The 20,269-nt window shown below is 37.7% G+C and overlaps 1 protein-coding gene across 3 annotated transcripts in view; it reads left to right on the top strand.

Annotated features, from left to right (window-relative positions):
* The window catches only part of LOC129227620 (fatty-acid amide hydrolase 2-A-like), a 68,020-nt gene that overhangs the window by 35,926 nt on the left and 11,825 nt on the right, over positions 1-20,269 (top strand). For all 3 annotated transcript variants that reach the window (XM_054862210.1, XM_054862209.1, XM_054862208.1), the window contains exons 3-6: positions 6,231-6,450; positions 14,942-15,151; positions 16,212-16,331; positions 19,403-19,557. In XM_054862210.1, coding sequence (XP_054718185.1) covers positions 6,231-6,450; positions 14,942-15,151; positions 16,212-16,331; positions 19,403-19,557 — 705 coding nt within the window. The remainder of the gene's footprint in view (positions 1-6,230; positions 6,451-14,941; positions 15,152-16,211; positions 16,332-19,402; positions 19,558-20,269) is intronic.

The raw sequence follows: 20,269 nt of genomic DNA, 5'->3' as shown, positions 1-20,269 counted from the left end.
CAAAACGTAAATGATTGAGTGAGTAAATGAAACACTATTTCACTTTGCCCCGTATGTACTTGACTAATTGTACAATTTATTTAAAATACAAGCTTAATATTAACTAAATTAATACTGCATTGAATGTTAGGAGGTCTCAATTAATATTTAAAATGTTAATAACAAGAACTTTATCATTTTATAGCAACAAAAATATTTTTTTACTTACAGCAAAATACTACAATATGAGTATCAATTTTTTAAAATTGCCAAATGATTTAATCTTCGGCAGTATTTTTTTTTTCCTGATTGGAATTGACTACATATGCTAAATAGTGAAAATAATATCAGATAGGTGGAGCTAAAAGCAGAGTAAATATTTCACCATTTCACTGTGCCCCGCCAGTGGCGTACCCAGGGGGTGGGCTGATAGGGCTACAGCCCCCCCCCCCCCCCCGAAATTTTCAAAATTAATTATAAAAATTATAATAAAGAACAAGTTTTTTTTATGATGTATTTTTGAAATCTTACATTCGTATTGATATCAGAAAAGCGATACATGAACTTTTCTTAGCTACAGTTCATAAGTATCCCCACCCCCCCAGCTCAAAGACTTTCGAGCTCAGCCCCCCCCCCCCCCCCCCGAACTGATTTGTCTGCGTACGCCGCTGTGCCCCGCTTTCACTTTACTCTATGTTCCCCTACTAGTAACCATTAAAGCTATGAAACGATTGTTTCTCTTACGATCTCTACTTCTTTTCAACGATACATATATAAGGCAGTGAGAAGCAAAGGGATGTAAGTGGACATTTTCAAGTTTTGAGTAAAACGACTATAAAGATAACATCCTAGGTAGGCTTTCATTGAGCACCTACCAGAGCTACTAGTACCATCTCTTGCCCCAAGAGAGAGGAGAGGTTCACCTACCATGTGTACTGGTTCCTCCAAATTTTTAGTTTTGCCACTTACATCCCTTTGCTGCTCACTGCCTCATAAGTCGAAACGCAACTTCCGAAATCGGACGTCCGAAAAAAGTGCTCACATCGCGAATGGATCATTGGCAAAAGTGCGAAGTCCGAAACGGTACAGTGTTTCGGAATTTGCATGCATGATCAACTCGCTATGCGGTAAATCAGTGGTGACCCAAGTCCGGTTTTACAACCAGGGCCTGATTACTGAATAGGCCAACTAGGCTGTGGCCTAGGGCCCCCACATTTTAGGGGGCCCCCAAATGGCTACTTTTTTTTTAACCAATAGCTAAAACTGTTTTCAGCACTTTCTAAAATTGTAAGGGTTGACTACACAGGGGCCCCGAAAAAGCACATGGCCTAGGGCCCCCTGATATCTTAATCGGGCCCTGTTTACAGCGCAATAAAAGGTTGAAAGTGAATAGTCCCAAAAAATTAAATATTTCTTTTTAATGGACGGCTTTAGATCTCATTAGCATGTCCTTGAGCCAGAACTTACCATCCTTCGTCTATTTCCTTCTCTCTGAGGAAAAAGACGATTGCCAAAGTTACTTTCTCTGCGGGGGTCAAGGGTCGCCATGGCAGCCGAGCGTGACCAAACGATTGTCTCGACAGGTTGCACGAGGCGTTATGCTGTCGGCGATCCTAATTACGGAAACGTTACGAGAATGTTAATCAGATTTAAAGGGTTTCGGGGTTAAATGACAGTCTAAAGATACTTTCATTTAAGGAATTTTCAAATTTGTTTTGGAAGATCAGAAGTTTTGCAGTGGAGGATTATCCAGGGCCGGATTTAGGGGAGGGCAGGCGGGGCTACTGCCCCGGGGCCTCCACAACAAAGGGGCCCCAACAATAAAATTTACAAAATATCCTAACTTTCAGGGGGTCGAAAATATCGGATATATACATATATATCAAAATATTCGGATATATATCAAAGTATCGGATATTTTCGAAAATATGATGATCTTTTCGAACCCTGATTAGGGTAGAGATCCTATATACGAAGAGATTGGACAGCGGCGCGCCGCTGTCCGCCGTGTTTAGTCCAAGTGTTGTCAACTCGAAATGCTGCGCTGTGTGAATTTCTAGCTTTCCCACGGAATATAGGACATAAAATCTTTGAAGAATCGACTGATTTTTCTTCTCCTTGTATTTTCATCAAACGGAGTGAGCGCCAAGTCTGGCAATCAGGTGCCAATCGTTTCGTATCGTCATAGAGCTTACAAAAAAAAAAAAAAAAAAAAAAAATTCTCATAAGTTTGTTCATAAAGGTAGAAAACAAACAGATATTTGTGATCTGCACATCTCCCTTCATTGATATCATAACTAGCGTATAATTTTTTCGATACAATGTACAGTGATATTTGGGGCAGAAGATGCATTACGGTCTACGGGGAGTGAGAATTTTGGACATAAGATGGCCGCCGCTCTGAAGTTGTCCAATCTCTCCGTATTTAGGATCTCTAGATTAGGAGCCTCCACTCCTTCGCTGCCCCGGGGCCTCCACGCTTCCAAATCCGGCCCTGGGATTATCTGTGGAATTTTGTGTCTAGTGGTCAGAGAAGTGTGATGACTATGGATGGGAAGGTTCTGGGTTCGAATCCCGCCTTGGCATAGATGTACTTTCTCTTATCTGTCCTTGTCCTTTCTTTGTGTGAATGTGTTTTCGTGCTGTGGATGGTTGCGTACCCTATAAACAAGTACTCATGGCATGTGTGTACTGTGGAAATCGGACTTCACACCAAATTAAGGCACAGTTGGAAAAGGGAAGCAGTGTCCCCCAAATTGCCAGTCTAGCTCTCACAAGAAGCAAACAAACAACGACATGTGCGCCTAGACAGCATCACTGTGCAGTCCAACTTTAACAGCTAAAGTCGCGGGGAAAATAGTTTCGCCACGTGTTATCGAGTGGTAGAAAAAACGTCAATTTCATTTTTCAGCAATCAAAGATTATGCATTGTTTTCTTTACACCGCGAGTAGTGTTTCATTTCTCTTTCCAAATCATGATTTAAACAAATGTATGTAAATGTATTAATGTCACGCTTTGTCTATATACTTTTGAATGGCGGTAGTTTAGAGGCAGTAATAATAATGGCAGTAAAAGGTTTGATGAAATAAATACCTTTAGTAAATTTCGACTAAACACTAATTTCACAAACTGTCCAACACTCAATATTGTATGGGAACTCCTGTGAAGTTCATTCTAACCACGTGGTTAGAGGCAACAGTGTGTAGCAGGGGAAACTAGGAGGGGTTGACCCATACTTCACAAAAATATTTTAATACTTTTTTCTACTCGTTAGAAATTTTTTGAATCGACATTTTCCGTTAGCCTGGCAACTTTTCGCATTAATATTGTTCATTTAAATTACATATAATTCTTTTTATTAGGGATTTTTCAAGACTGGGTCAAACCACCCAACTTGAGGAAAGTTTGACCCATCATAAGTTAGGTTTGGCCCACAGAGATTTAAATTTATAAAAATCATACTGAAATAATTTTAAAAGCAGCTCTTTCTGTGCCTCTACAGATTATTGTACGAGAGAACTTGATGTCATCTGAATAGGACACTGTTGCTATATCTTCTTTTTCAGCACAAATAAAACTGAAGCTACATGCAACAAGAAATCTCTTAAGAAAATTGTATCGAAAAATACGTTTATTTACTTTATAGAACATATTGTATTACGTACTGAAAATTTTACCAAAAATCTCCAATTTCAATAATAAATAGTTGTTTGGAAATCAGAAATTATCATCTACATTTCTTAAGGCTTTTTTTTTTTCAGATTCACAACCAAAAGACTTCATACTTTTTCATTTATTGGAATTTTTCTTAATAATTTTATTGTTTTCATCTATCTTTTCCATATTGCTCATCTTTTCGATTTTAGCTTTGACACGTTTTTCACCGCCTTTGACTTTTCTAGGTCCTTATTTTATAGTTTTTCATGTTATAAAATAAAGGGTACGGCAGTTACAATAAAACAAAGACTAGCTAGTAATTGAGACAAGTAAATATGATTTGAATATCTTAATGAGTTTGCCCACAAATTAGAAAAACAAATTTCAGCTTAGTTCAATTTATTTGGAATAATGCATTAACACTAAGCGCTTCAAATAAAAATCTACATTACATCAAAGTACTTTGATTGCAAGAAAAAATGTCTCTCATTTGAATTAAAAACATTTCTTCTGAATACTAATTGATACATACAGTTAACAAATTGTTACACCACAAAAAGAAACTAAATGGGGAGGTTCGTCCCGGGTCAAGCCTATAAGAATTGATGTGGGTCGTACTTAGGCTTGCCAGACGTCCCGGTTTTCAGATGAAGTCCCGAGATCCCGGCCGGTTTACTTCACGACCCAGTGAAAGATAAATTTGACTACAGCTGAAAAGTCTAAAAATAATTAACCGTGAAGGATTATTTAGGATAATTACTTTGTCATTTGTAATATTGACTTACAAAATTGATATCGTGTTTGCTTGTGATGATTTTTACGACAAATTTAAAACCAAAAAATATTTTCTAATAAAGGTCCCATCCAATGAAAAGTACGAGTAAATATTGTTCAAATTTTTATTCCTCATTCAAGTTGTTTCTTCTTAGGTAAAGTAACTTATGAAGATTTACATGCAGGAAATAGGCTTAATTTTTTCTGCTTCTGCCATTTATTACCTTTGGTTTAGGTCCATTAGTAACCATTTAATCACAGCATTGAGAATGAACTTTCCCCTATAACACTCAAAAAAGCAGCCAGAGATGTGTACTATTTTAAATACTGGCCACGCTGAGGAGGGGGGGGGGCATTCGGGTGCCTCGGTTGAACCTTTCAGGAATCCTAGTCATACCTCTCTTAATAGCCATATAAGCAAACAAAATTGAAAAAAATAAAAAAACAATAAATTAAAAGTGAAATAAAAAAATAGGTATGCAGTCTCTGAGCATATTAATCTGAGTACGAATAATTCAATTACCCTCTGGTATAAATGAAAAATTATCATATAAGCTTTGTGCTACAATATGATTAAGGTGAAAAACCAACGTAAATAAAGCACAAATATTGGAGAAAATACAGCATATAGCTATTTCAAGGTTACAATAGAGCCTCTTCATCAGTGCAAAAAGCTCACCAACACAATCAAAAGTTGCGAAAGAACTAACAACAACCAAGTGGACACCGGTATTTTATACCAAAGAGGACCAACCAATAAGAATACAGGAACCAGACATCAAACAACCGATCAAAGCCATGCTGTTTGCTGATTGGTAGTTTGATGTCTGGTTCCTGTATTCTTATTGGTTGGTCCTCTTTGGTATAAATACCGGTGTTCACCTGGTTGTTGTCAGTTCTCTCGCAACATCTGGTTGTGTTGGTGAGCTTTTTGCACTGATGAAGAGGCTCCATTGTAGCCTTGAAATAGCTATATGCTGTATTTTCTCCAATACTTGTGCTTTATTCACGTTGGTTTTTCACCTTAATCATACCCTCTGGTATGGTAATGACAAATGGCACAAGATCAAAGAACTTGCAAAAAAAGAAAAACTTTTTCACCTGAAAACGACATCGAATGTTCCTTGATTCTACTTAAAAATGGACAAAAAGCAGGAACAATTTTTGATTCTATTTAATACCATGCTGTCTCCTTGTGTTCAATAAAATTCAAGTTTAAATATGAAAAAGAGAGTGTGGGTCAAACCTCCCTAGTTTCCCCTACTGAAAGTTGAGAGTTCGACATCTGTTTTTCAGTTTTTGACCTTTCAAAACTTTCCGAAGTCTTTTCAAAGATGAAACACAAATCATATTTTTACTCATTAGTCCCAAGGGGAAGCTCAGTATCTGTCACATAACACTTTAACTGCCATGGCTATGATAAGAGTCACTCATTTGTATGAACCCCATCCATGTCGTAACACAGCTGAATTCCGCGCCATGTTCTCGCAGATGCTTTACAGCAAAATATCTCCGAATTTCCGAAACTTCGCAAACCACGTATGCGAACAAAGTTCAGAATTCAGCTGTGTTGCGACATGTATGGTGTTCTACCGATGCTCATGACTCTTATGACTTCAAGGAAACTGTGTACAACAGACATTCAACCAAAACTAACATAATGTGGAATTTAAATGAGGGTACGCCTACTTTCAGATGACTCTGAAAACTTTAAGTAACTGCACTTTTTAATGATATCGCTCTATACCACGCAGATCTCAAGACGTACCGGATTTTCGGAAGTTGGATAGTTCAACTTTTGCTCTTTTCCCTCCTGTAGGTGAAGAGCCAGGATGTGGTGCTCGCCTACCTAAGGCGCATCGAGGAGGTGGACCCCCTCATCAACGCTACCGTGGAGCGGAGGCGGGCGGCGGCGCTGAGGGAGGCGGAGGAAGTGGACGCCCTGGTGGAGTCGGGCGCCATGACGCGGGAACAGATGGCCAGGGAGCGGCCCCTGCTCGGGGTGCCGCTCACGGTCAAGGTGCTGCTCTCGGTCAAGGGTGAGTAGGGTTGATTCACGTTCATCTGTGGAGGGATGTGAGGAGGACGACGCTGCAGTTATGTTGAAATAAAATGGGAAAAATTGCTTCCGACTTGACTGGTAGAGTCTATAGCTGCTACATCTATTGAATAAGATAGAAATGATTTTTCATACGTTATTTTGGTATTACTGCACGGGGGCGGATACAGAAAAATCTTTTGGAGGGGGCACGGGAAATTGAATAGCCCCCCCTCCCGCCGTCTTTGATGTTTCATAACAAAGTTTTAATGACTTTATTTTTAAATGTCCGTGCTTTTTACTTTATCTTTTTTAGGATTCCTTTAGGTCAATGAGTCTACTTCTAAGTACATAAATTTTATGCACGAAAATCTTTGAATGCGAGCGGAAAATATCTTGAACGTTTCAAGCCATTTAAATACTAAACCCAATATAATGTCTCCGAGATGCTATACAATGAGCGGCTTTACTTAGGAACATTGTCATAATGATTATAACTCGAGGGCAAAGTTATTAAGTAAATCCATACCTCACTTTAGTTTTTTTTTTTTTTTTAATTAATTTATAAAGAAAATCATAACTTCATAACATATAAGTTTTACTGAAAAATTCAGAAACTATTTCTGTATGAATTTCAAAACAGTTGCTGATTTGTTCTTAAAGCAATGATACAGTTGAGGTAACATATTGATGTGTACTACATGCCGTTTCCATTAAAAATTATGGTTTTTCATAGAAACTACCATATGATTTTTTTCATTTTGCATTTTTATAAGTTGAAAAAGAAATCTACTATTTCGCAAATAGGTTCCTGGATCAAAATAACTTTTTTATGTGCCCCTACACATTAAAAAAAGTGCTAATTATTGATTCTATCAAAGAATTAGTGGACGAATCGCGATAATACGGTCCCTTGAATTCGAAACCAGTGAGCTAAATGTATTCTGCAAATCTGGGCATCTGACTCCAGTAATACTTTTTTAGCAAACAAAAATGCTTTTATTCAAAATATGATGTATGTGTTTTGTGTTCTTTTTAATCAATTGCGTAAAAAATGCAAAAGAAAGGTCAATTAAAACGTTATAAATAAAATAGTGAAATTAATTCATCCTTTTGGGGGGCACGTGCCCCCTAGGCCCCCCTAAAATCCGCTACTGTTACTGCAGCGGTGTCCCATTCTTCCCGACTCTCCCTTACGTCTATGCTTGCTTCACAAAAAAAAGTAAAAAATTTAAAAACAAAATTAATTTGAATCTTGACCTCTTGAATTCAAATTATGTTTTTCGCAATCACGAGTGTGTGTAGGCATGTGTGTTTATGTGTGTGTGGGGGGTATGTGTGTTTGTGTGTAGGGGTATGTGTATGTATGTGTAGGCACGTGTGTTTGTGTCTGTGTGCAGATATGAGTGTGTGGGTAGTTGTGTATATGAATGTGTCTGTGTGGGGGGGGGGAGGAATGTGTATGTGTGTGTAGGCATATATGTTTGTGTCTGTGTGCAGGCATGAGTAGGATGAGTGTGTGGATAGTTGTGTGTAGGTGTCTGTATGTATGTGTAGGTGTCTGTATGTAAGCGTGTGTGTGTGTATGTATGTGTTGGAGTGTGTGTATGTGTTTATGTGCGTGTATGTGTGTGTGTGTGTGTTTAGTTGTGTATGTATGCGCGTGTGTGTAGGATATAGATGCAACCTGGAGACTGTTTTCGCTATAGGTGCAGCATCGTGAGGAGTCGGTCGACGGTGATGCTGCAGAGGGTGCTGGCGGGAAAATAAAATCATAGGAACGCCAAAACAGTGAAGTGAGAACAATAAGCAATCGTGAAAGCTCAAAAAAAATAATAATTTGATTTTGTCACCTCAAATACAAATTATAATGTCCTTAATCACGGGTTGCGAGGGGGGGGGGGCGATTTCTTTTAGAAGCGACTCCTTTCCCCTGGAATCGATTTTATTTATACCCGCCCTTCTCGTCTTTACACAATCTTTTTTAGGCAAAAACAGCATCCTGCACACAACAAACTTGCACAAGCATGTCCTTCCTTCTGGGCGGTGGCGTCCATGTCCTCTGGTCCAGGGGCCTCGCGCATATCCCTCCTTCTGAGCGGTAATGTGTGTGTGCGTGTGTGGGAGTGTAAGTAGGTGTGCCAGATTCAGAATTGATTTTTATAAGGCCCAATTTTATCAATCCATTGATTGTATAAATTTGTACCTCACAGCCAGACTGACGTAAGTCTAAAATTTGCGATCTTCCGTTTAAGCGCATTGTATTGCGCCTGTTCCACATCGAGCCGTGTAAACGTAATACTTAAAATATATATATATATTATATATATACATAATCCTTTTTTTTTTTTCAGAGTTAAAAGAGGGCACGCCCCAGCATGCGCTAAAAATGTTTTTCCTTTCTCCTGTGAAATTGTGAAATTACCTTAATGTGACTTCTTTGGCTCTGAGGTTTAGAAATAACACGCCCTTTCGTTAGATCGTGGCGTACACTCTGAAGTACCAAACTGGGGTCAGAGAAAACAAAACAATTAGCTGGTGCTATTTGATTGAGATTGGTTATTCGACAACCAATAGTTACGAAAAGTGTCGTCCACATGTGGTTTCAAAAACAATAAATTATCGATCTTCTTGTGATTTTTGTGCACAGGAATTATTCAATTTCAAATAACGTGTGGCAAAGAAATTTCTCTCATTTTTTTTCCTGGTTAATGTGGAAAAAATTTTTAGATGCTAAGTTGAGAATGTTAAACTACTTGTATCCAATTAAAGATATTCGGTGTCCTTTTTTAGAATCAAATTTACACGTATTATTATTTGACACTTATTTAATAACTAGCCGCCTTCGGTGACCAGCTGTCCACCTTTTTACGCCAGGGTTGCCGCCTTAGGCGGCTGCATAGACAATTTAGCGACGGTATTAATCAATGTTTTTCTCTATATATCAATATTATCATCTGCCTTTTTACGCCAATGTTGCCGCCTTCGGCGGCTGCTTAAATAAGTTTCGTGGCGGTATCAATCGATTTATATCTATATCATTATTAATTTAAATAAAATATTTTCTAGATCTATCTCCAGTTCCGTCGTTTGGAATATTTTTAAAGGAGGAGGAGGGGAGACACAAACTGCTTGCACTTCATGCAAATTTTGTCGAAAAATAGCAAAAAACACTTCCACTTTTACTTGAAAACATTGTTTTTTCAAAGTCATGGTGTGTGGGGAGAGGGGGCATTGACACCCCTTTGAAGTTCCTTAAATAACGGGCATGTCTCTTTCTTGCTCTCTATCTACTATATCGACCTCTGCAATTGTCTATCTATCTATCTATCTATACGATCTATGCGTATCTACCTCTGACAGTAATTAACAATGTTTTCAAATCGCAGCGGCCCCCCCCCCCAACCCCCGTTGTTGTTCTTTAAATAACGGGGTCTGTCTATCTCTCACTGTACATCGACCTGTAGACTTATCTTTCTCTAGATCCATGGAAATTTACCTCTGATAGTAATTAACAATCTTTTTTCAAAGAAAAAAAGTATTAATTAGAGAACAAAATTTAAAAAAAAAAAAAAACATTTTTTGTACACTCAATGTATATTATCTACCTAATTCGATCCATCTCTAAATTTTATCATCTATCTCTATTTATTTTGATCGAACCTCCAATCTTATTCCCTAACAAAAAGAAAATCATGCAAAAAAAGCGCGCTTACTTATTTATTAAAATGCACAAAAAGTTGATATCTTTGTGGTAGCCGGAGTTTGCAAAAGTATAAAAATCATTGTTTTTATTGCAATTCAAAAAAAAAAAAAAGTGACTGGGATCAAAACGATCCGATGTGGTCCGTCTGATTAACCGAAATCGAATGTTTAGCAAACATCCGGGGGGGGGGGGGGGAGGGAGAAACAAATGAAATACCTGGAAAGAATAAAAAAGCGAATGAATCCTTCGAAAGGAAGAAAAGAAAAAACCAAGTTACGCACTTCAGTTAGATCACGTGGTTGCGTTACGTCATATTCGCAGCGGTCAGCGGACAGCAGATCTTCGGTGAAGCGATAGCTCATATCTTCGTTCTGCCTTTAAAAAATTGTAAAAAAAAAACTTTTGAATATTTTTGAAAACTTTTTGTTTCTGTAAAGGGCGAAACGTTGTGGCTACTACATAGTAAAATTGTAGAAATGCGGTTATTATATTTTTCACGAGATGCGTTTAGAAAAAAATTAAACCCAGAAAAAAATGCAAAATAAAGGTTTTTTCAAAAATTCATAAAAAATACAAAAATTTCTTTCTACGCCTTACCGTTTTCCCGGGATGCCCGCCACAAACACACACACACACAAGCATCTTATTTTATTATATGTATAGAAGAAGATAGATAATGAAAAAATTGTGCAAATTCATGTGGTTAATGAATTGAATTAACCACAAATAGTACTTTAAATTAAAAGTACATCGGCTTTTGATATAGCGACGTATTCCGCTGTTGCGATAATTGTAAGGGTTTTTCTGAATCTGAATATTGGTTTTGCTGAGTATGAAATTAAAAAAAATCCGAACCTACACCAAAAAAAAAGCAGATTTTTTATTTTAATCAAAAAAAACTCTCTACTCCCCCCCCCCCCCCGAAAAAAAAGGATACTTGGTTGGTTGAAGAAGTAAGAGGCTAACGACAGTAGAAAACTATGACAGCATCATAAGAGAGCAATTTGGTAGTGCTGCCATCTATTAAGATTAGCACAAAACGAAAACTGAGGGGAACTTGAAAAAAAATCTCTCCCTCCAGACAGTACTTCATAACAAAGAGTTGACAAAAACATTTTAGATAGGGTCATACGAAGGAAAGTTTTTTTTTTTTTTTGAGCAATCACGATTGCTTATTGCTTTCATTTGACTGCTTTTGGCGTCCTATCATTTTATTTTCCCGCCAGCACCCTCTGCCAGCATCACCGTCGGCCGGCCTCACGATGCTGCTCCTCTTGCGAAAACCGTCTCCAGGTTACGTCCATATCCTACACACACACACACATACACACACTCATGCCTGCGCACAGACACAAACACACACTCCTACACACACACACACAAACATATACACACACTCATGCCTGCACACGAACGCCTACACACGCGCGTACACACACACAGCACTGCATACACAACACGCACACACATACACACGCACCCACAACACATGCGCCTACACAAACACACACGCGCATTCATACACACACACACACTCGTGATTGCGAAAAACATAATTTGAATTCAAGATGCCAAAAATTCAAATTAAAATAATTTCTTTTTTTTTTTGCGTGAGATTAAACAGGACTCTTGTTTGTACTTGTCGCTCTGTGACTGCCATTGAGCTGTGGCTAGAAACTTTTTGAGTGGACCTTCGTTACTCGTACTTTTGGAAATGGAACTAAATGAAACTACACACGCACACACACACCTGCACATAAGGCCGGGTTGTACCAACGAATCTGCCCAGGCCCTAGATGAGGTTAAAATCTAGATCTAGCCCTTCTCTAAGTAATCATTTTTTTAAAAAGAAAAACGAAGTAAAGAAAGAGCGAAAAAAAAAAAAGCGATTTCTTTGTAAAATTTTATAGCAGTGGTGTCTCTACGGAGGGGGGGGGGGGCGACCCTAGAGTCATTCAAAGTGGAATTTGAAGCAAAAATATAAAGCTAAAATGCTAAAAAAGACTACAAACTCAAATATTTTCCGGGGGAGAACTCACGGACCCTCCCTTTTCCACCTTACATCGTCGAGTAAATACTGTACACAGGATTAGGTTCGTATTATCTCAAATTAGACATAGTCGTGACTTTTGATTTTTGAAACTGAACCCCATTATCTTTCCCTGTCTTTTAGAATTACGTTTGAAATAATTAAAGAGCCATCAATTTCACACACTCAACCCTCACACTCAACCCTCTAGCTTTTTTGAGCTCTCAATGACCTGCACATATGAGTCTAGAATAAGAAAGCGTCTATAGTTTTTATTTATCTTTTGTACATTAGCGCACTTAAACTTTTGTTATAACACTGAAATTAATTTCACGTTTACGTAGGTTACTAGGAAAACGCCCGTCATAGTATGACGGGTAAAAATTGTTTCTACATTTGAAGGGAAACCATTGCCTGTTGGGTGATATTTTGATAGTTGAAATTTTAACCCTAACATCAGTGGATTAACCCTAAACTCCAGTAAATAGCGTTAATTGTTTTGGTTTCTTTATTCTCCTAAAAGGAAAGTTTTACCAGTAAAACAGTTAAGTTACCGGATCGAGTTCTTTCTTGTCACAATAACGCATTTCCCTGAATATTAAACATTACCAAAACATATTATCAAATTATCATGGCGTGGGGCGAGTTTCATAGTGGAAACACGCAGGTTACTCGATCATCGGCTATTATTTGTATGAGGATTACTATAATTATTATTTGCGTCTGTAGGAGGGGGGGGGGGGTGATACCACAAACTATCGCCCTGGGTGTCACCCAAGTTAGGTACGCCAATGCTTATCGTTCTTACAGTTTTCGAACAACTTTTGCCTCCACTGTAAAGTTTAATAAAATAATAGTTCAAAAAACTAAAAAAAACACGCTTTCGTCGCAAAATGAACTAAAAACTGAAAAATAATCTTTGGATGATAGTAGTTGACCAATCACTTAATTTTAATGTAATACAAAAAACCGCGGGGTGTTGTCTATTTACATTTTTGCATAGACACCAAATGAAAGAAATTCAAGACAACTGATAAGAAGCCCCCCCATGCTTTTTTGTACTACATTAAAATTAAGTGATTGGTCAACTACAATCATCGAAAGATTATTTTTCAGTTTTTAGTTCATTTTGCTACGAAAGCGTGTTTTTTTTAGTTTTTTAAACTATTATTTTATTTTCTTCTTTTTAGTTAACTTGTTTTACGAAAAAATATTCATTTCAACATTGTTCAAAATCTTTTACATTCATGAAATTTGCCCAAAAAAAGCGACTAAAGGTCTCGGGTGGCATTCGAAACGTGGTCTCTCGAACTCCAAAAAGAGCATCTGTACCCCTTAAAGTGTAATAGCCGAGCTCGAGAAACATTCAACTTCGATGATAAATTGCCTGTGGAGTAATTGTCTAATCCAGCTAATCCATTTCAGCCATCGATGTATGTGTGCGGAAATCATATCTACATTACTTTGAAAATTTGAGATGCATTTGAATAAGAGTTTTCAACAATGGTCTGATCAGCAATGAATTTCCAGTTGAAGGCTCACCTAAATTTTGGCATGAAATTAGTTAAAAACAATTATATTTCATGTTCTAATTACTTTGGAACCAATTTTGTCTGATGCAGAAAAATTAAAGGTTTTTGTAGATATTTTTAAATAATTTTTGCGAGCATTTTTTAATGTATTTTTTTTTTAATTTTTTCTTTTTCACATTGTGGATTTATGCCAAAATATTGATTAAAATTGGAGGAAACTAACAATTAAAAGAGTTAATTAATCAATTTGATTATAGAATATTGCATTGTCATCGGGTCTGCGGTCGCGTGCCAAATTCAAAAAAATCCGATCGCAGGAAGTGGGCGAAATTTGAGCTGCAAGATTCCGTTACAAGATACATACATACAGGTGAAGCTAATAAAAGCGTGTTGAAAACTGGAGCATGCCCCGATTACGACCGAAAAATTTACTCTCATCATTATCATTATTATTGAGCAATCACGATTGCTTATTGCTTTCACTTGACTGTTTTTGGCGTCCTATCATTTTATTTTCCCACTGCCACCCTCCGCACCATCACCGTCGACCGGCTCCTCACGATGCTGCTCCTCTAGCGAAAGCCGTCTCCAGGTTGCATCCATGTCCTACACACACGCGCTTACATACACAACTACACGCACACTTACACACACATACACATACACACACGCACACATACATACAGACACATACACAAACATACACACACACAAACACATACACACGCATACATACAGACGCCTACGCATACACACAAAACATACACACACACATACACACCACTTCCCACACACATGCCTGCACACAGACACAAACACATATGCCAACACACATACACATAACCCCACACACATTCATACACACAACTACCCACACACTTATGCCAGCACACAGACACAAACACACATGCCTACACACATACACATACCCCCTACACACAAACACACATACCCCCCACACATAAACATACACGCCTACATACACACACTCGTGATTGCGAAAAACATAATTTGAATTCAAGATGTCAAAATTCAAATTATTATTATTATTTTTATTGGCGTTTGTAGGGGGGAGGGGTGATACCAAACTATCGCTTGGGTGTCACCCATGCTAGGTATGCCAGTGCTTATAGTAGTTCTTAGTTTTTACACAACTTTTGCCTCCACTGTTAATTCTGAAAATTGAAACATGCCCCGATTACGACTGAAAAATGTGCTCTTGCAGGCATGCGCAGTACGGCCGGCTCCCTGCTGTTCCGAGACGCCCTCGCTGCCGAGGACGCGCCCACGGTGTCGCTGATGCGCCGCGCGGGCGCCATCGTCGTGGCTACGACCAACACGGCCGAGATGGGGATGCACTTCGAGACCAACAACTACGCCCACGGACGGACCGCCAACCCCTACGACCTGGCCCGCACCAGCGGAGGAAGCAGCGGTGAGACCACACACGGGGGAAAAAACACCTTTCGGTTGCCGTTTCGTGGGTTTTTGTTTTTAAAGGATTTAGCTTAAGTTACTTTCTCTGTCCCAAAATCTGCCGATTCTACTTTAGAATTGTTGCCAGAAGCAATGGAAATAATAATTATTATAGGGTTCGTTTAGTGATTGAAAATAAGCAGGGTTGAACGGGTATTGAAGGATGAACTTGAACAAGTACAGATTTGTGGGTTTTGGGCATTTGTAGCGTTTCAAACAATGCAAGTTTACGAAGCTTTCTTTCATTCGAGTCAAGTCACCAGTTTTTAAGCGTTTTTAAAAGCCCCTTACTAATGTTATCATGTACCTTGATCTTTACATCTGTTTGATTTTGACTGGGAGCAACTATATGTTTTGAAACAGTTAAAATGTTTCAGTTGCACTTCAAGAAGAAACTTTTAAAATTTGTATTCTGCTTTCCTTATTAGAGGTGCATATCACAATTTTCTCTTAAAACATCCCTTCATCCCTTTTTTCCTTAAAAAATCACTTGCAAATTACTTCAATACAGTCATACGATGCTACTTCCAGTTAAAAAGGAATAAATAATAGTTTTTTCAATCACAAGGAACAAACAGTGTAATTGTCAGTTTGGAAATTGGGACACAGAAAGATACTCAATAGCCATTATGTAACATTTTGAAACATGACGTTCCGTCTAGCTTAAGGTCGTCCACTAATTATATTACACTTCGAAGGGGATAGGGGGTTTCGAAGATTAGGAGTTCTTGACGAAGTGGAAAGAGGGGGTAACATGGAGTGCGACAAAGCACACCAGCAACATGGATATGTCTGTATTCTCTCATCTTGCTTTCATTTTAAAAATATAAACATGCTAATTTTCTGGTGATTTTGTTTTGCATTATCATTGCTTTTATTTTGAGTCGAAAAACAATCAATCTTGGTTAAAAAGTATAAGTTATTTAAGTCGTAGTTAAAAGTCATTTGAATTTTCATCTCCTTCTTCTAATTTCATGAACCGATCATCGTCTTTCTCTACCTGGTTCTTGGTCATGCAGGTGGTGAGAGCGCCCTCATCAGCGCGGGAGGCTCGCTGCTGGGGCTGGGCAACGACATGGCGGGAAGCATCCGACTGCCCTGCATGTTCACGGGCCTCTTTGGACACAAACCCAGCAAGGGTAAGTCATATTCTGCTGTTTTCTATTTTGTTATTTTACATACGTAGTTGCACCTACCCTATTGTCTTTTGAGGACCTTATCCACATCTATACTGATAATATAAAGCTGAAGAGTTTGTTTGAACGTGTTAATCTCAGGAATTACTTGTTCGAATCTATACTAATAATGTAAAGCTGAAGAGTTTGTTTGTTTGATCGCGTTAATCTCAGGGACTACTAGTTCGAATCTATATTAATAATATAAAGCTGAAGAGTTTGTTTGAACGCGTTACTCTCAGGAACTACCGGTTCGAATTGAAAAATTCTTTTTGTGTTGAATAGTCCATTTATTGAAGAGGGCTATAGGTTATATAACATCACGCTATATGACTAATAGGAGTTTAGCAGCAATAAATTGAAATTAAATCAATAATAATCATGATGCATTTTTTATTGCATCAATAGCTAGAACTGCTGTTGTTCAAATAGCTCAGTCGGTACAGCGCTGTGCTTGCAACTACAGGGTCTTGGGTTCACAACCGCTTGCTGGCGGGAAGTTTTACAGCATTTATTACATGTCTCCTTTTTCTTAAAATTAATAAACTTCTAAATCAAGGGTTTTCAATTATCTTTTATTCATTTTTATTTCGATTTTCTTATTTAACGCAAAACATCAATGTGGATAAAGGTGTGTAATTTTTTAATACATATATGTCATATATATATATATCATAGCGTGACGTAATTAAAATAGTTTTTAATATATTGTTGTCTTTTTAACGCGGGTGAAACCGCGGGTCACAGCTATAAATAAATAAAGGAATGTATAAATTGTTTCACAACATTATTAACTGACCCAGGCAACGCTGAGTATGTTTGCTAGTTATTCACATGTTGAACAATCACTTATGAATCGTCCTTATTATATACATATCCTTATTATATACATACGTCCTTATTATATACATACCTTATTATATAAGTCCTTATTATATCATGAATGATTTACAACAATGGGTAGCTGCGACTACCTCATTTGCTTTGTACTCATCCCATCATGTGGGTTAAACAATCCTAACCCTTTATTTTATCGTAAAGACTTTGATGGGTAGCTGCGCCTACTTTTGACTTTCTCGTACTTTGTACTTCTTTTTTTTAATGCTTAAATAAATTCCCTTGGTGATTTGCCGGTTCCTCCCACTGCTGGGGTTTCTCAGGATGCTGGATTTGGCTATGCCCTTCTCACAAAGGCGCCCATATGGAGGGGGGGGGCAAGTGAGGTCTAAAGGCCCCCCCCCCTTGAAATTAGAACTTCTTTGCTTTTAATATTTTTTTCTTTGCAAAAATGTAGAAACATTTTTTCTGTATTCATTAATGAATAAGTTATTAAAAATGTCAAACTATAATAACTCTAATCTGTACTGAAATCGGTTTCCATGGGGAAAATATCCTGCTAAACCATGGGGAAAATATCTGAGCCACCCTCAAAATTTTGCATATGGGCGCCCCTTATTAATTGAGAAGCACCTGCATGCATTCAGGAGGACTGGTATAGGAGCATCATTCTAGTTGATGAACCGTTAAAAGTTCTTGCTAATGCCTTGCAATGTTTGATTTCGTGTACAAAACACCCCGATAAAATGCATACTTTGAATAACTGTTTAAATGAAAGAACGCAAATTCAAAAAATGTCCACTTTCACCGTTGATTCTCCGGAAATATTTGGTCTTTTGCCGAGGACTTTGCTATGCGAAATTTGATATTCACCGGCTAATTACCACATTTACCAGGTTTCAGACTTTCACAGTAACAACTATAACATTTACAGCTAAAGAGCACAGAGGGCAAGGGAAAAATAGCAATGTATCCAGTGTTTAGAAAAATCACGATTGAAACTTCAAAACACCAGCCGTTCTAAATTGTTCAATTAACTGTCGGGTGAATGCTAGTAATTTGTGTTATTTTTCAATTTCGTCGAACCAGTATTTTTTCAAGTAAATTTCCTTATTGTTATCAGTTTCAAATAATAAGTACCTTTTAGTTACAGAGTAATTCATCTCACTTCTTAGAAAGATGAATTATTTTAAATGCGTAATATTTTCATTGATGAGACAGCACGAAAATCAATCTTTTGATATTGAAATTTGGTTAAACACGAAATAATCGAGCATTAATGAATAAAAGTATCACTGGGAAACCAAGAGATATATAAACAAGTATGTTTTATTCCTTTTTTGAAAAATTCGAATACCAGTACTCCGGTATCAAGTAAAAAAAAACGAATACCAGAATTACAGTATCATGTTTAAAAAAATACCGAATATCGGAATTGCGTTTTTGGTCCAGTATCAATACACAATCACAACTTTTGGCACGACGGTTACCCCCGGGTCATATACAAAAGTCTAAAGCTCGATTGATCGCATTCATTTTATGGGGACACACATGAAAAAATTCACATGAAGTTGAAAAGAATCACATGGGCTGAGCTCCCATGCAAATTAAGCTCTGCTCAAGACACAGAAAGTTTCAACAATTTGAATTTTGTTGGCACGACGGTTACCCCCGGGTCATATACAAAAGTCTAAAACCCGATTGATCGTATTCATTTTATGGGGACACTCACATGAAAAAATTCACATGAAGTTGAAAAGAATCACGTGGGCTGAGCTCCCATGCAAATTAAGCTCTGCTCAAGACACAGAAAGTTTCAACAATTTGAATTTTGTTGGCACGACGGTTACCCCCGGGTCATATACAAAAGTCTAAAACCCGATTGATCGTATTCATTTTATGGGGACACTCACATGAAAAAATTCACATGAAGTTGAAAAGAATCACATGGGCTGAGCTCCCATGCAAATTAAGCTCTGCTCAAGACACAGAAAGTTTCAACAATTTGAAGCATTTCAAAATCAATCTAGTTTTATCATTTCCTCAAAATTTTGTTTTCGGTGTATGTTGATCTTGTAATAAATCGCTAATTTTCTATAGCCCTGTTTTTTTTTTTTTTTTTTCTCTCCCTTCATATTCCGGCAAACTAAAATTGTTGACCTTGACTGGAGTGCTGATATGATATTTGTTGTTTTCAGGTCTGGTGACGAGTCACGGTTCGTTCCCCGCCCCCATTTCTGAGTTGGAGAAGTTCCTGTTCACCGGACCCATGTGCCGCTACTCCATGGACCTTCAACTGGCCATGTCGGTACTGACCTCGCAAAACAAAAACCCTCTAAAATTCGGACAGCGAGTAAGTCAAAAAGGTTCTTTTTACCCGAATATATCGAGTATATTGAAGGGTTATGATTTTAGCACTCTATGTATACTAGACTATGTATACTTGAACTAGGAGTTGGCAAGAGTGGCTCTCGCCAGGGGCGCAGCAGCCAGGGGGCGGCATTTCGACTGATTAAAAATTTTTTTTTAAAAGAGTTGTTTTTGTTGTTTTGTCATAGAATTTGAAAAATGCTTAAAAAAATTTTTTTTTAAACTCGCAAAAAAAAGAGCTAGAGGGGGTATATATATATATATATATATATATATATATATATATATATATATACATATATATATATATATATATATATATATATATATATATATATATATATAACATCTACTGAGAAGGAACATTGGACATCATTGAAAACAATTCTAAAAATGAAAATAAGAAAAAAATTTACAATGCTGCCTCCTATTTGCCGAATCAATTAATCAAAATGTTAAAAAAAAAAAAAAAAATGGAGGTCACAAAGTCACAATACCTCCGGTGACTTCCCATGTGGGCGACCCTGGGGGGGGGGGGGCGCAATTTCTTTAGGTCGCCAGGGGCGCTAGACCCCATAGTTACGCTACTGTTTGCACATGTTTTGGAAGTACAGAAAACTTGTTCATCACCGAAATGATAAGGATGAATTGATTATTAGATAATTTGGGAGCTGATGTGATATACCCCGCCCTTG

The sequence above is a fragment of the Uloborus diversus genome, chromosome 8 (genome assembly GCF_026930045.1).
Source record: "Uloborus diversus isolate 005 chromosome 8, Udiv.v.3.1, whole genome shotgun sequence".
NCBI classification, from domain to species: Eukaryota; Metazoa; Arthropoda; class Arachnida; order Araneae; family Uloboridae; genus Uloborus; species Uloborus diversus.
The sequence above is the reverse complement of the archived record's forward strand: the minus strand, read 5'-3'. Positions and strand labels throughout refer to the sequence as shown.